At 35.2% G+C, this 14,751-nt stretch overlaps 1 protein-coding gene across 1 annotated transcript in view; it reads left to right on the top strand.

Moving 5' to 3' along the window:
- The window catches only part of LOC144437871 (uncharacterized), a 51,822-nt gene that overhangs the window by 29,763 nt on the left and 7,308 nt on the right, over positions 1-14,751 (top strand). Inside the window, exons 21-38 of the mRNA XM_078126908.1 lie at positions 129-270; positions 713-793; positions 1,058-1,156; positions 1,740-1,824; positions 2,242-2,355; positions 3,700-3,726; positions 4,325-4,420; positions 4,655-4,759; positions 5,984-6,118; positions 6,520-6,599; positions 8,021-8,105; positions 8,744-8,800; positions 9,180-9,299; positions 10,001-10,047; positions 10,719-10,776; positions 11,293-11,466; positions 11,604-11,666; positions 13,064-13,117. Coding sequence (XP_077983034.1) covers positions 129-270; positions 713-793; positions 1,058-1,156; positions 1,740-1,824; positions 2,242-2,355; positions 3,700-3,726; positions 4,325-4,420; positions 4,655-4,759; positions 5,984-6,118; positions 6,520-6,599; positions 8,021-8,105; positions 8,744-8,800; positions 9,180-9,299; positions 10,001-10,047; positions 10,719-10,776; positions 11,293-11,466; positions 11,604-11,666; positions 13,064-13,117 — 1,622 coding nt within the window. The remainder of the gene's footprint in view (positions 1-128; positions 271-712; positions 794-1,057; positions 1,157-1,739; positions 1,825-2,241; positions 2,356-3,699; positions 3,727-4,324; positions 4,421-4,654; positions 4,760-5,983; positions 6,119-6,519; positions 6,600-8,020; positions 8,106-8,743; positions 8,801-9,179; positions 9,300-10,000; positions 10,048-10,718; positions 10,777-11,292; positions 11,467-11,603; positions 11,667-13,063; positions 13,118-14,751) is intronic.

Here is a 14,751-nt window from a genome sequence, read left to right as displayed (position 1 = left end):
CGCTTTCAGAATTGTAAAAAGTTATCAAATAGAAAAGTGAACAGGGAAACTTTGATCCCTGGTTTCATTTCATTAATGCATGGAATCAGCACAAGAAGGAGAAAATTACATTTTTATGATTGTAACAGGAACTACAGATCCAAACATGGTTGTACAAATGCAAGAGACACTGCGAGATCACAAGAGACAAATTGACAAGGAGAGGAGTTCTAGAATTACCATAGAAACCAGGATCAGGAAATTAGAAATGGAAAAATCTGACCTTGAAAGGCAAGTAGGATATATACATGACTTAGATAACTTAAACTCTTGGTTTTCAGTGGCGTCTTTCTTTAGAGTTGTCTATTTTTGTGTTTATTGTAGACCAAAATTTGATGTAACTTCATGAATAACAATAAACCCTATGATTTTGTCTAACATTAAAATGAGTCGTATGAGAGAATCATGGAGAAACAACTTACTAATTGCAGAGAAGCAGTAATAATCTGGCCCACCTAAGTAGAGAGAAAAAAATAAGTATTATCGATTACAATACCATGAATTATTACATCATAATAATTATCTCATTATTGTCCAACTTTGTATTTTTAATTGAACAATTTAATTTAGATCATTACATCATAAAAGAATCCAAATTGTTTGCATAGTGTAGTAGTATCCATATAGACTATATTAACTTATCAGTGTATGTTGTTATTATTAATTTCAACAGGAAAATTGACAAGTTATCTCATTCTAAAACTACACTAGAACAAGAGAAGATGGAGCTGGAAACCAAAGTCAGAAATATCAAGTAAGGGTAAAACATAGAAATACTTCAACCGTATAATTTTTTTTAGGCAATACATGTATTTGTGCCTTTTCTAAGACTGAAACTCACCTTACAATTCAGTAGAAATGAAAATAAAGTCACCTTGGAAATATTGGAGGCAATAAACTGTTTAGGCTAATTCATTAGCTTTACACTGGAGACTACATAAAATAATACAACAATGTTTTGAAAAAGACAAAGTTGTGTCAGAAAATAATTTTAGACTTTCTGTATCATGTTTTGTAGTTACAAGCTGACAGAAGAAACAGAAAAGGCAAGCAGTGCTGAAAGTCTTTTCACAAAAACCAAAGACCAGCTAGATAGGAAGGAACAACAGTACATACAGTAAGTGACTGGTATTACTGCCTTGTGTGTGAATGCAGAGGTCAGTAGTTTGTGTGACTGGCCGTAGCTCCATGTACAATCATGGTTGGTGACATCCACATCAAAATCACAACTAATCAAATGTTACAACCTCAGAAAGTGTGTAGGAAAGTCATTGCAATATTGATTCATTGATAGATAGTAGTTGTTTACTAACTAGTGGCTGCCATATCTACTCCTATAGAAATTGTCAGAGCATTTTGATAGGAAAGACCTTTGCAATGTGGCCAATATTACAACTTACTGAAGTGTGACTTAGTCTGGCTTTAGAGTACCAGGCTTTAACTTGATATGATGTGTTTTTTGTATATTACAAGATTTCAAAGGGTATTGACACCTATTGTATCTACTTTTCCCAACACATTTTCACACATTCGTTTTATCAATTTGTTATTGGTGTAGAACATATTTAATTTAGATACTTAAGGACATCTTTTGTCATATCGTTTTTAGATTAACTATTTAAAGGCGGGTACTCTATTTTAAGTTAATATACCATACTGTATGATCATATTGCCTGCATGTATCTATTTGTAACTTACAGGGAGTTAGAAGCCAGACAGAAATTAGAGTTGTCCAGTAGAACTTTACAAATGGAACTTCGTGAAGCCCTTACTACAATCAAACAGGTAAGAGATAGTGAAGATGAATTGAAAATGCACTAGCTGCAACTGTCTTGTTACATGACTTTATGTAATATTGTACACCCTGCACACGGTACAATTTGTCTTCAGTTCATACCGGTAATGGCATTCCTTTACATACTACTGGTATTGTCACATTGAAATGTCATAACATTAATAAATATATGGCTAGTCAAGTCAGACTGGGTATTTTATTGTATTGTTAGAAATCCTTAGCTGGTAGGAGCTATTCAAGTAACAAGTTTAAAATTAAACAATAAGCTCTTCAATCTCTATGTCTCCTTAAAATAAACATCAACTTACAAGTTGTGACTTGTCCCACTATGGGTCATCCCAGTCAACACACATGTATCAAGGAAAGTATGGAAAATAAGATGTATGTCCCCTTTTTTATCTCAATAGTTGGAAGAAGATAAAAGTGAGGCTCGCAAAGAACTTGCCCATGAACGCAGTGCTCGTACTATCCAGGAACAGTTGAATCAAGACCATTCCAAAGTACAAGATGCCCTTCAACAGGTCAGAAAAATTGAATACTCCAAATTGCAAATAGTGAATTGGTTTCATTTTATTATTATTAGATGAAGTGAGAGAAATGAATGCTGGGCAATAGAGTTTTACTTGACAAAAATCTACAACCCATGACATGATCATGAGTGTCCTATTTGATGAATCTTTTTGGTCACTATTTTTCACTTGTGTCAGAATCAGTGACAATATGTCATGTCAGCATCTTGATAAGAATTCATTAAAGTTTAGTTTTTGTGGTCACTCTGCAAATCATGTGATATCAAGTTTGGTGAATAGCAAAACTAAACAGTAGTTATGTTTCAATTGTTATCAACATTGTAATAATGGGTTGTTTACATTGTTTTCCGTTATCATTGACTTCTGTCATCATTGTAAGAGCCGACCCCTCAAATAAGCTTTTTATGTGAATTTGCTACTTGTTGAGTTGTGTGAGAACAGAAGACTCAAGTTATAAAGATTACTCCATTTTACAACCTGTTCTCTGTAACAGAAAACAGGAGTTATCACTAGATAAATGTAGTTGTACAAAGTATGCAAAATGACTACATTTCAAGTTGAAAACTTTAGTGATATTCATAGTAAGCCACAAATGGCTACTACCTAGTAGTGTTGGGGCTTTTAGGTCTAGTGTTCTCCCAAGGGATATTTAAACATGTCAAACAACATACTTGAAATGTAGGAAAGCAAATGAAACTCATTTGCATAACACAACATTCATTTAATCTGTAAATTAACTGTGATGCTTGGGTAAAATCCAGGGAGAACACTGCTGTCTATCAATATGGTCTCTGTCTGAATTGAGACTTGTTTATCTTCACTGATTACCATATTTATTCATAATTGTTATCAATAATTTTGTTGATGACTTCACTGTCAGTATCACTGAAATGCAAATGCCAAATTTCACAAACTTATTGGTTGGGTTCAGTAATACAAAGTAAATAATATGACATGTAGTATGTATTACCCATCAGTCATGCCAACCATCTCAAGGTGTCTAAAGATTGAAATGTAACAGATATATTGAGATATGTCATTATTAGATGGCTTGAGCCAAGACGTATTCATAGATTTCCTCAGCAAGACCATCCTGGTAGTCTTATAAAAGCTTAATTGAACAAAAAAAAACATAACACAAGAGAACAAGTAAAACACTGTGACTTATTACTAAACCAATAAACTCTTTCTGTACGGTAATACAATAAAAGAAGTCAAATTTACTGCTTTTCACTTTTCTCGCCATTCACTCAACATTAATACAATTTATGCTGACTTTGCATTTTTTTATCCTCCTCTCCTTGTACTGCTTACTGTCTGTGTGTGTGTTTACAGGACGTTGAACGCTTTGAAGAAGAAAAGGTATCAAAACATAACATAGCACAACCAAGCTATATAGAATTATTAACTCACTCTTTGTGTATTCTTCCAATTGTTAATATGGTTCTCTAATATATATACATGTATTATGTATAAATCGAGACACATTCTAGTATTACCAGATTTTAATACTGTAAATATTGCATGGCTGTCTTCTTATCTTACAGTATATGTTGTTTGCACGGTATCACTGTACAGTGAATGTAGAGTCACTTGTTGTATAGATTCATGCATGATAATAAATTTGATCAACTTGGTTTTATCCTACCGGTATCTTGTGTTGTTTTCCATTAATCCTAGATCCTTTGTCTAGAAATATGCCACTATTAAGAAACACTTAATATATTGTATAACTAACATATATTTTATAACCAAGATGTCTGCCCTGTGTAATTTTTCTATCATGCTTAATTTTCATCTCTTTGTATACTCATTGCTTGCACTTATTGGTACATGTATTTGTTCTTGGCAAACAGTTGTGTTGTACGTACATGTTATGTTAGGCGTTGTCTGGCCCAAACATTACTTTACCTATTTTCTAATATTGGTTGTTGTTGTTGTTTTGTTTACTATTCTGCAGGCTGAGATCTTCAGCCGATTAGAATCAGCTGATGAAAACCGCAAGTTTGCACTTGATCAAAGTGATCGTCTTAAAGCTGAACTCTATGGGCTCAAGGTGAGTTACAACAGTGGCAATCGAATCAAGGTTTTGGCTTACTTTAGATAGACACAAACTAAAACTATTGTTAAGACGTGTAGACATTTGCTATTGAATGGATCCTGGTTTAATTATGCGCACTGTATGGTAGAGATTCTGATGACTTCTATGATCATGTAGTGTACAGTTTTGAGGATTTGTGTACAATTGTGACATCATACATGGTTTTATTGTTTGTGTTACTTTCCTCAGATGGAGCTTGAAAGAGTAAGAATGAGGTATAAAGATGATCAGGGCATGCTTGCCGTAGAAAATGAAGAACTAAACAACAGAATTGAAGAACTGAGAAGTGATATTGTAAGTAAAATTGAAAAATGCACACAGAATTCTGGAATCTAAAAGCTATAATGATACTCTCACTATATACATGATGTAGCTACTGTAGGGCAGAATATAAGATTGTACAATCTGACAGAGTTGTGAAGACTACAAAATTTCCAACCAGACTTATGGATAAAATCATGGTGGATTAAACTTTGCAGTGACAGAGAATTTCTCCTTTTCCTGGTTTTAGAACTTTAACAAACACAAGTCAGAAATAATAATAATAATAATAATGTTGGGTTCTTATATAGCGCTTTCCCACACCGTGCTCAAAGTGCCTTACAATTTATTACCCCTGGCTCGGATCAGAACGGCACAACGGCCCTTTAGTCTTCCTCAACTCCCCGGGGAGCATACAATCCATTGCAGCCATTTCAGCGCATAGGATTAAAGCCTTCACATTGCAACCTACATCCTACCAGGTCCCCAATTATACAGCTGGGTTGACTGAAACACAGTCGTGGTTCAAATCTTGCCCAAGGACTTTAGCCACTCAGAAACAAACAGCAGGCAGCGACAGGGCTCGAACCTGCAACCTGTAGATTCCAAGCCGGTCACGCTAACCATTCACCCATCATGACTCCACAAATAAGTAAAGCCAGAAAATGTATGAGGCGAACAGTGAGCACTTTGAGTTGAAATCTGGCAAGGATGATGTACTCTGTGGTGTACATCAAGTAAGAGTACTGAGAACAGAGAACAGACTATACTCTACAATTAATGCACATTTATGATCAAGCTAGGGAGTGGCGGTTACTTTAGGGATAGCAGTAGGATTTGGTAACATGCAGGTTGATTTGTCTTACTGGCAAGAATGTAGAATAGTAGACAGACAGACAGACAGACAGACAGATAGATAGATAGACAGACAGACAGACAGACAGACAGACAGACAGACAGACAGACAGACAGACAGATGATTGATACACATTGTCATTTGTATTAAGTTGGGGATAGGAACAAGATAGGGTTAGACCCCCTAACATACAGCTAATTTGTTATCATAAACCAGTAGAATGATACACATTTGCATATCAAGCTATTGAGTTCAAAGTGTTAGGTTGGGGTAGGAAATGGATAACACCCCAAATATAAATCTGACTTTGTTTCATCAACCCACAGATAAGCACAGGTCTACACTAGTCCTAGACCTCTCTGGTGTGAAATAACGTGACATGTTTCTCCTTCCTTTTCCAGAGATTGAATGAAGAAGCTTTGGCACATGCAACTATGACATACAATGCTCACCTTGGAGCTGCCAAGAATGAAAACTCTCTTTTAGCAGCAAACTTAGAAAAGGAAAAAAGTGCCAATGAAAAATTACATACAGAGGTGAGAATGTATATGAAAATTCTCTATTCTTCATATCTCTGAGAAAAACGAGTGAAAAGATTTATTTTCTGCTACTCTAGTGAAATTAAGTACAAAATAACTATTTGGGAATGTTGTAAGATTCATTAGTAATCAGCATCAGAATTTTTACCTTCAGCCCATGAATGAAATAGTGTAATGACTGCCATCTCCAATATAAACAAATACACTTCATATAAAAAATATTTGTAAAATTCATGAGAAGTGAAAAAAAATTGACATGTGACCATGTGTGTGGTAATACATCAGAAATAAAACAACAGATTCAATACCTGAATTCACCGTAGTGGCACCATGTGCTGTTAGAATTGAGTGATTTTATGTGTAACTTGCATCCTCTCTTGGTTTGTGAAATTTTACAGGTTCAGTCACTCACTAGTCGGTTGACAACGGCAAATCATGAATTGGACAAGACTCAGAACACAAAATCAGATATTGAACGGTATGTATAATATGTTTACGTTTACTGTGCTCAAGATGAGCAAAACCAACTTAAAATTTATATGTCATGATAAATGATACTCACAGTAGGGTGGCATTTCTGATAACTTCCATGATCTTGCAGTGTACATTTTGGAGACTTCTGTGTTTAGTATTTGATTACAGGGTGATTAGATTTGCTCAACTGAGGCACCGCTATCATACACTTGTCAGTAATCTACCACATTGAAAAGCACTGAATTTAGTTTTTGTCTATTGCACTAAGCCAAAAGCTTAGTAGTTTGAGCTCTATAATTAATATCACATAAATTGTTTTAGGTAATATTTATAATGGGTAATATTCCATATTGTGTAGTCTTCTATGGATTGTTTTGTATCTTCAGATGTAAAGACCTCCATCATTTTGTTTAGGTGTATACTAATAGAATTCTCATCTGTGTTATTTGGTTATTTTGTTTCTTACCAAAGCAGAACAGTGGAAAGGTGAATAGTGACAATAAAACATATTGGTGCCAATCCTATGTTTTGATAAACAAATAACTTTGCCTCGATCCTCCCCCACCCCCCCCCCACCCCCCTGGGCCCCCACCCACCCCTACCATACACCTACAACAAATGTAAGATTCCATTGTTTGACATTAGAAGTACTGCCTTTACCGACATATTATATGTAATACTAATATTAGCATGTATTATGTAATTGCTGAAGGACTCTGTGCCAGGTTTTACACATTTTTCTAAAAATTCCTGATTAATTTGAGAATTTTGGGTTGAACCAAACTTTTTAAACAATTGTAAGATTGTTCTGGTGACCTTTCTTTCCTGACTGTGCATAAATTACATGTATGTAAGAAATCAGTCTGTAACTGTTCTGTATCTGTTATACAAATTGTTGTATATTAATGGTGACCACCCTACCTACCTTTTCACAGGCAATGTTTTCAATTTTGTTTTATTTGCATGACATGTTTTTTCCAAGACAGTTGACAATTGACACTCAGTATTGTCCCCAGACTTTTATAGAATAGTGGGATTCTACCCCTCTGATTTCTTGAAAAAGGATAGAAATTAGATGTTGTATTATTTTGTGATGACATGTCAGTTTCATGCGACTGCATTACATTTTTTTCTGGAGAGAACACTGAAAAGTTAGAGTGAAGCCATGTACATTGTATGAATAAAATATTATTAGATGAGTACATTGGATAAGTGAAGGCAGATGTGTTCGAATATTGAATTTGATTTTGACATTGATTGCATTTTATACTGTGTTACACTGATTTATATAATATGTTTGATGTGCTAGCATATACAACACTATGCCAATTCTTACAAGTCTTTCAAATGTCTTCAGGATCTGTTTTTTTACCACAGTTCCTCTCTTTGTCATTTTTCTTGACTATTCTTCTCCCTTTTTTTCAGTTCAAGTCAACGTGAAAGAGATGATATGCAGAGGACTATTGAGAGACTGGAAATAGAACTAAGTCACCTAAGAGACAGTGTTCAGGTCAGTGTTGATGATATGGACACAAGGATAGGATAGGATAGGATAGGATAGGATAGATAGTGATCTTTCAAGCTTGATTATCCCCCCCCCCCCTCCACACACACACAGGCAAAGTCAATAGGGGAATACTACATTGTACATTGGCCTTTATCATTGCATCAGTTTGCACCTGTATCTCTGACACTAAACTGCCAAATTCATTCAAACTTTGTACAAAGGTGACATACCTTCCTGGGCATATACAAGATCTTTGGTTTTGTTATATTTTCAACTTTAGACAAATGGTAGCCATATTTGTCATAAAAATAAATTATTTGCATGACAGCTAAGGAATAACTCAGGTCAAGCGTTCAAGTAATATCTCTTTATTAAATACTTTGTAGTGTTATACCAAGTAATTCTACCCCCCCCCCCCACACACACACACACCACACACATACAGAGTTCCCTATATATATTATATATGTTTACATACAAAGTAATTCTAACACACACCCCCCCCCCCCCCCATATCAACAGAATTTTTCTTTAAAATATCTGTGACATTTCTCAAAACAGTGAAATCCAAGTGATACATGTAATGAAGACTGAGCAGTATAGGATTGTAAAGAATTTCTTCCTTTCTTCCCTTTTCACAGAGTAAATCACAGACTCTAGGGTCAGCAGAGAGCCGAGTCAAAAGTCTAGAACATGAGGTAAACAAATTTTAATATGAATTAGCCTACTTTGAGAAGTAATTCCAGAGATTCAGTTTTATATCCAACTAATAATGATTAGTTGATTGATGAATTGATTGGTTTGTTGGGTGGGTGGTGGGTTGGTTGGTTTGTTGGGTGGGTTGGTTGGGTGGGTTGGTTGGTTGGGTGGTTGGTTGGTTGATGGGTTGGTTGGTGGCTTTGATTTGTTGATTGGTTAGTTGGATAGATGGATGGATGGATGGCGGATGGGTAGGTGACGGGTTGGTAAGTGGATGGATGGCTTGGTTGGTTGGTTGGTTGGTTGGTTGGTTGGTTGGTTGGTTGGTTGGTTAATTGATATTTGAATTGTCTGACTGATTTACTTTTCATTTCACAGTTACATTTAACCAATCTTCAATTGACTGAACGTACTGGTATGTTATCGTCTGCACAGAGGGAACTTGAACAGAGAAAATCCATGCTGGACAGTGTTCAAAAAGAACTCATGAAAGAAAAGGTAAGGGACAGTAGATGAAATAGCACTGTCTTTATTTCCGCTGATTCTTTCATTAACACTTTGGCCAAGAAATTATAGACTTGATTCAGAATTGAGTATTGCCAGCAAAAACACTTAGAGAGTGGTGCTATTAAAAGAAAGGGAATCTACATACTTGTGTTCATAGAGAAACTTCAGCTGAACATTTGACTATGGAAATTTTATTCATTTAGTTAAACTCTGCTTTCTATGTGGGGACATGGCCAATACTTATTTTTACCTCAAACATGAAAATGTTTTCATCATTTGACAAAAGGTTGTTTTACATGTAAGACATGGAGTTCTCTCCATTGATGGGCCATTGAATAGTCCATCAACTCAATATACTATATATCGTAGTCATAGTGCACAAATCATTGATTCAGGTGAAATGATGTGATTAGAGTCGATTACTCACAACAATGCACTTTATCAGCAACATCCAATTTGTTTTCAAAAATGGAGCATTAAAATCTGTAAAAATAAATGGCATGTGTAGAAAAGGACAGCATGGAGTCCATGCTAGTTAGTACCCATAATGCACCATGATATATCTGACGTGCTAACTTCACATACAACCCATTTGTTTTATAGGAGGACCGTGTTAAAAGCTAGTTAGTACCCATAATGCACCATGATTTATATGACGTTCTAACTTCACATACAACTCGTTTGTTTTATAGGAGGACCGTGTTAAAATTGAAACTAGGTTTGAAGCTGCATCAGACAGGTAGGCTATTTTGTAACAAGTTAATATCCTTGACTTCAAAACTAACATAATTGTGTATGTACATGAGTGCCTCTGTCTGTCTGTGTGTATGTATGTATGTACATGAGTGTATGTGTCTGTGTGTATGTACATGAGTGTCTGTGTCTGTGTCTGTGTGTATGTACATGAGTGTCTGTGTCTGTGTGTATGTACATTAGTGTCTGTGTCTGTGTGTATGTACATGAGTGTCTGTGTGTATGTACATGAGTGTCTGTGTCTGTGTGTATGTACATGAGTGTCTGTGTCTGTGTGTATGTACATTAGTGTCTGTGTCTGTGTGTATGTACATGAGTGTCTGTGTGTATGTACATGAGTGTCTGTGTCTGTGTGTATGTACATGAGTGTCTGTGTCTGTGTGTATGTACATGAGTGTCTGTGTGTATGTACATGAGTGTCTGTGTCTGTGTGTATGTACATGAGTGTCTGTGTCTGTGTGTATGTACATGAGTGTATGTTTTGATGGGTTGATGAATTTATTAGAATTGAGATACATTGTACATAATATGTTATGCAGGTCTTGACATTGCTTTTATTGGTATTTGATTATGTATACAATGTAGAGTAGACAATGAACAGTTTCAGTCAATAATTTCTTACAACTTTTTCATATGTAATATATCTTTATGTTGTAGGCTATCAAATACCCAGACAGAAATGTCACAACTCAAGTATGAAAGCACTGATGTCCACGTAAGTACTTCATAGAGCTATTATATACAGTGGATTTTCAATGCATGAAAATAGAGTGGTTTATTCATATTGAATAAGATTTCAGGAAATACAGGTCATCTATTTTCATGACTTGTTTTTACAAATTATCAAACACATTTTTTTAGTATTCACAAATAAGTGGACTTTAGCATTCAAACACACACACAGACTTCACACACATGCACACAGAGACTTGAACATATGCACGCACACACACATGCACACACACACACACACATTCACACTCACACACAGACTTTAACACACATGCACACACACACACACACACACACACACACACACACACACACACACACATGCATGCATGCATTCATGCATGCGTACATGCATGCAGATACTCTTGTATCAAGTTTGGAACATGAATCACAGAAAAGATAAACCAAAAAACATTCATTTAAAACATCTGACATGATTGTATGTACACGTGACGTTAATTTCTACGCCGAGTCCCTTAATGATTACATGTGTTTCCAGGGCAAGTTTGAGAATCTACTGTCTTCACTGAAAGCTGACCATGGCAAAAATGAGGCCACATATCTTGAGAAAAACAAGAGTTTATCAGACATGGTGGAGAAACTGAACAATGACCTCAGTAAAGCAGAAGATAAACACAACAAACAAGAACAACACATCAGTCAGCTACAACAGGTGAGACTTTGTGATATTTGGATTTCCTTTTCACTGGATTAGTGGTAGAGTAAAAGCTGTGCACTTCACGTTCATGCACAGTGCAATGCCAACACGTATATTTATGCCACTATTGCTGTGTTCTCACACTAACACAGGAGTTAGCTGATGTGATTAAGAAACTATCTGCAGCCGAGGCAAAGCTGGAGTCGTCAGAGAAGGTAGGGAGTGCAGTGCTTTCAGCACATAGTAGTCATTAACAACTAATTGCATGTGGTCACCTCCATCTACATTGCATGTATCTTTGTCCTTGTCTTCTGTGACAAGGTCAAAGGTGAACATTATGTGCATGGGGTTCGTAAATGTGGAATGTACTGACCTAATGTAGATAATCTGTAATGATTCTATGGACAGTAAAGGAATAACTTGTTTGCTATCCTGCATGCAGCACACATTTAAGTTTCATTGCATGTATAACTGCACATTAATCTGTTCCTATAATACCAACAGTACTGGATACATATACTGGTAATGACAAGTTGCCTGTATTTGTATTTCAGACAACATAACACAGTTTGAATAAAATACATATTTCTGTTTTTTTCCCCATGTCTTTCAAGTGTACTGTTAATTTACAACTAACCCACTGTAAACTTGATTGGATTTTAGTGTTTATACATGTAATCACTGTTGTATGTGAGTGGTTGGAATTTTCCCATTCTACTGATAATCTTACTTCATTATAGTCTGTAAAAGTGTCACCAGACAGCACATTTCATTTATATTCATATTTATAACCTTGACTTTCTAAATTGTCACCATCATTTGTCACCATACATTCACCCACATATTCTGTAATCTTTTATCATGTACCTGTAATTCACCTAAGCCAGGGTACAGCGGAGGGATCTATTATGCCCTGCCGTAAAGAGGCTAGTTTTACGATGATGATCATGATGTACATGTACAGTCTATATTGTCTATACACCTTTGCCAAAGTACTCCCTTTCACTTTGAGTTGCTGTCACAAGTTACAAAAAAAAACATGTATATCCAAGTTTGAGTTTACAAAGACAAACAATCTAACTTTGGGAAGCAGCACACATTCAAGCCCCATGTTTTGACTAGCTCAAGTTGAAAGCCAATATTTTTTCTTCAATTTTCTCTTTCCTCAGTTTTCGTGTGAAATCTTGCTTTTTTTGTACATATTTATAACAAAATTAATGAATGCCATTGAGATAGGGTCACTATAAGTTACCCAAACATGGCACATACCCAGGACACCACAAACACAAAACAAAACAAAACAAAACAAAACAAAACAAAACAAAAAGAAAGATGGAAAAAAAAGCTGATGAAGACTGAGAGACAAAATAGTATCATTTGAAGTAACTATTCATATCAAATCCAGAGCAAGGAAACAAAATATGTGATTGTAAACTAAAGTTGGTCATGTCATGACAAGTATAAAACTTATAAAAAAGCTAGCATTAAAAAAGACAAATTCAACTTGAGTTAATAGTCTACCCTCTATTCTATTGTTTGATTTTTTGATTTTTTACTGTCTCTGCAACCTGCAACCCTCTGTCTCCATAACCTGCCTTTTTCTGCACCCCAGGAATGCACACAACTGCTAAGGGACAAGGAAGTGCATGCAAATATCCATGACAAGGTAAAGGAGTAAACATCAACAAGATTATCATATAAACAGACCAGAAATTTATCAAATCTTTTTGATCTGTTTGTATGATATGACAACAGATTGACTTAGTACTTTTGTTTTAGTATCAAGTCACATGCACAGAGTTCAAAGGTCAAATAGTTTCTGACAGGAAAATCTTGCCACTCACCATGTTCTCATTATAACCAGTTGACAAAGGAAGTCATGACTAAATTTAGATTTTTGTTGAAGTTCAAGGTATTCAAAAATGGAAATTTTTAGGAAGTCATGCATTTTTTTCAAAACTCTAAATTTTGAGATACGATGAAAAAAATGAAGCATCTTGCAAAGAGATTTTCAGCCAAAAGATTGATACCTGCATACTATAAATTGACATACTGATACCTTCTGATTAACATTTCTTATGCCAGTATAATGTAATGATGATAGGAATGGTTGTGAAAAACTGTACTCTCTGAATAAGTGTTTACAGAATTGTGCATATGAACTTGAACAAAATAAAAATACCAGTGAACTCGATACTCAGAATGTAATATTGCATGCTTTTTCATGAAACTAGGAAAACTTACTTTTACCCACAATATTTTACTTGTGTTGTTACCATGACAATAAGTAATGAAACACACAAGCAGTACAACTAAGTAAGGAACAGTTTAGCTTTTAATCTGTCCTAGTGGAAAACTTTTAAGTTAAGTTAAGTTAAGGCTGACTTGGGTGGTGGTGGTGGTGGTGGTGGTGGTGGTGTGGTGGTGGTGGTGGTGGTGGTATAATCGGAAACTGGAATTCAGTCATTCTGGGGAGTGTTCTCAACCAGGACACTTTGAAAGCTGAGTATTTCTTATAGTACAATGTACTACTATGTTGAACTGTTTGTGTTATCATTTTATAATTCTGACAAATGTTTTATTTTCCAGTTATTTATTTAGTTTACCTTACATTCTAGACTTGGATTATAGTACTTCTCCTTATTGATGAATTTATGTCAAACTTTGGGTAAAAAAATTGAATAACATACATAAAAGTTATTGTGAACATAAAAATTAAGTTTCCATGTTGTCTCATATGTCTAGCAGAGAAGTTATGAATAATTATGTTTCCTTGCCTTCATGTGACTACAGGCCTCCAGTATTGCTCATCCTAAAGTCATATTTGACACTGGAAATATATTTTGTTTGTACAATCATTGCTTTGAAGATTTGCTACTGACTTGAAACTTGTAAAATACTGAGTAACTTGTAGGCACAATAATTAAACAATTATTTAACTGGTAAGAGAGAGTTTAATGTCAAAGTGAAGTCATTTTGTTTGCATAGCATCATAATGAATATATTCTAACCACCATGGTTCATTTGAACAGAAAAGAAGATTTTCATAAATCATATAAATTTCCACTTGGAAACAATGTTTTGTTTTAACATCCTTTAGTTATGTGTTAGGTTTTCATAAGGGCTTGACTCTGAGATGTGTGTATGAAATGGATGGCTGCGGCACTGGAATCATTAGTGTAAACCTAAATGTGGGTTAAGTTATCATCGCAACAGTGTATAGCAAATACAACCTTATTGCACCGACGCGACGTTATCACCTTATCATTCATGCCTATGTCATATGATCTGTGTCAAAGG

Source organism: Glandiceps talaboti, chromosome 1, assembly GCF_964340395.1.
Source record: "Glandiceps talaboti chromosome 1, keGlaTala1.1, whole genome shotgun sequence".
Lineage (NCBI taxonomy): Eukaryota > Metazoa > Hemichordata > Enteropneusta > Spengelidae > Glandiceps > Glandiceps talaboti.
This window is presented reverse-complemented; position numbering and strand designations above follow the sequence as displayed.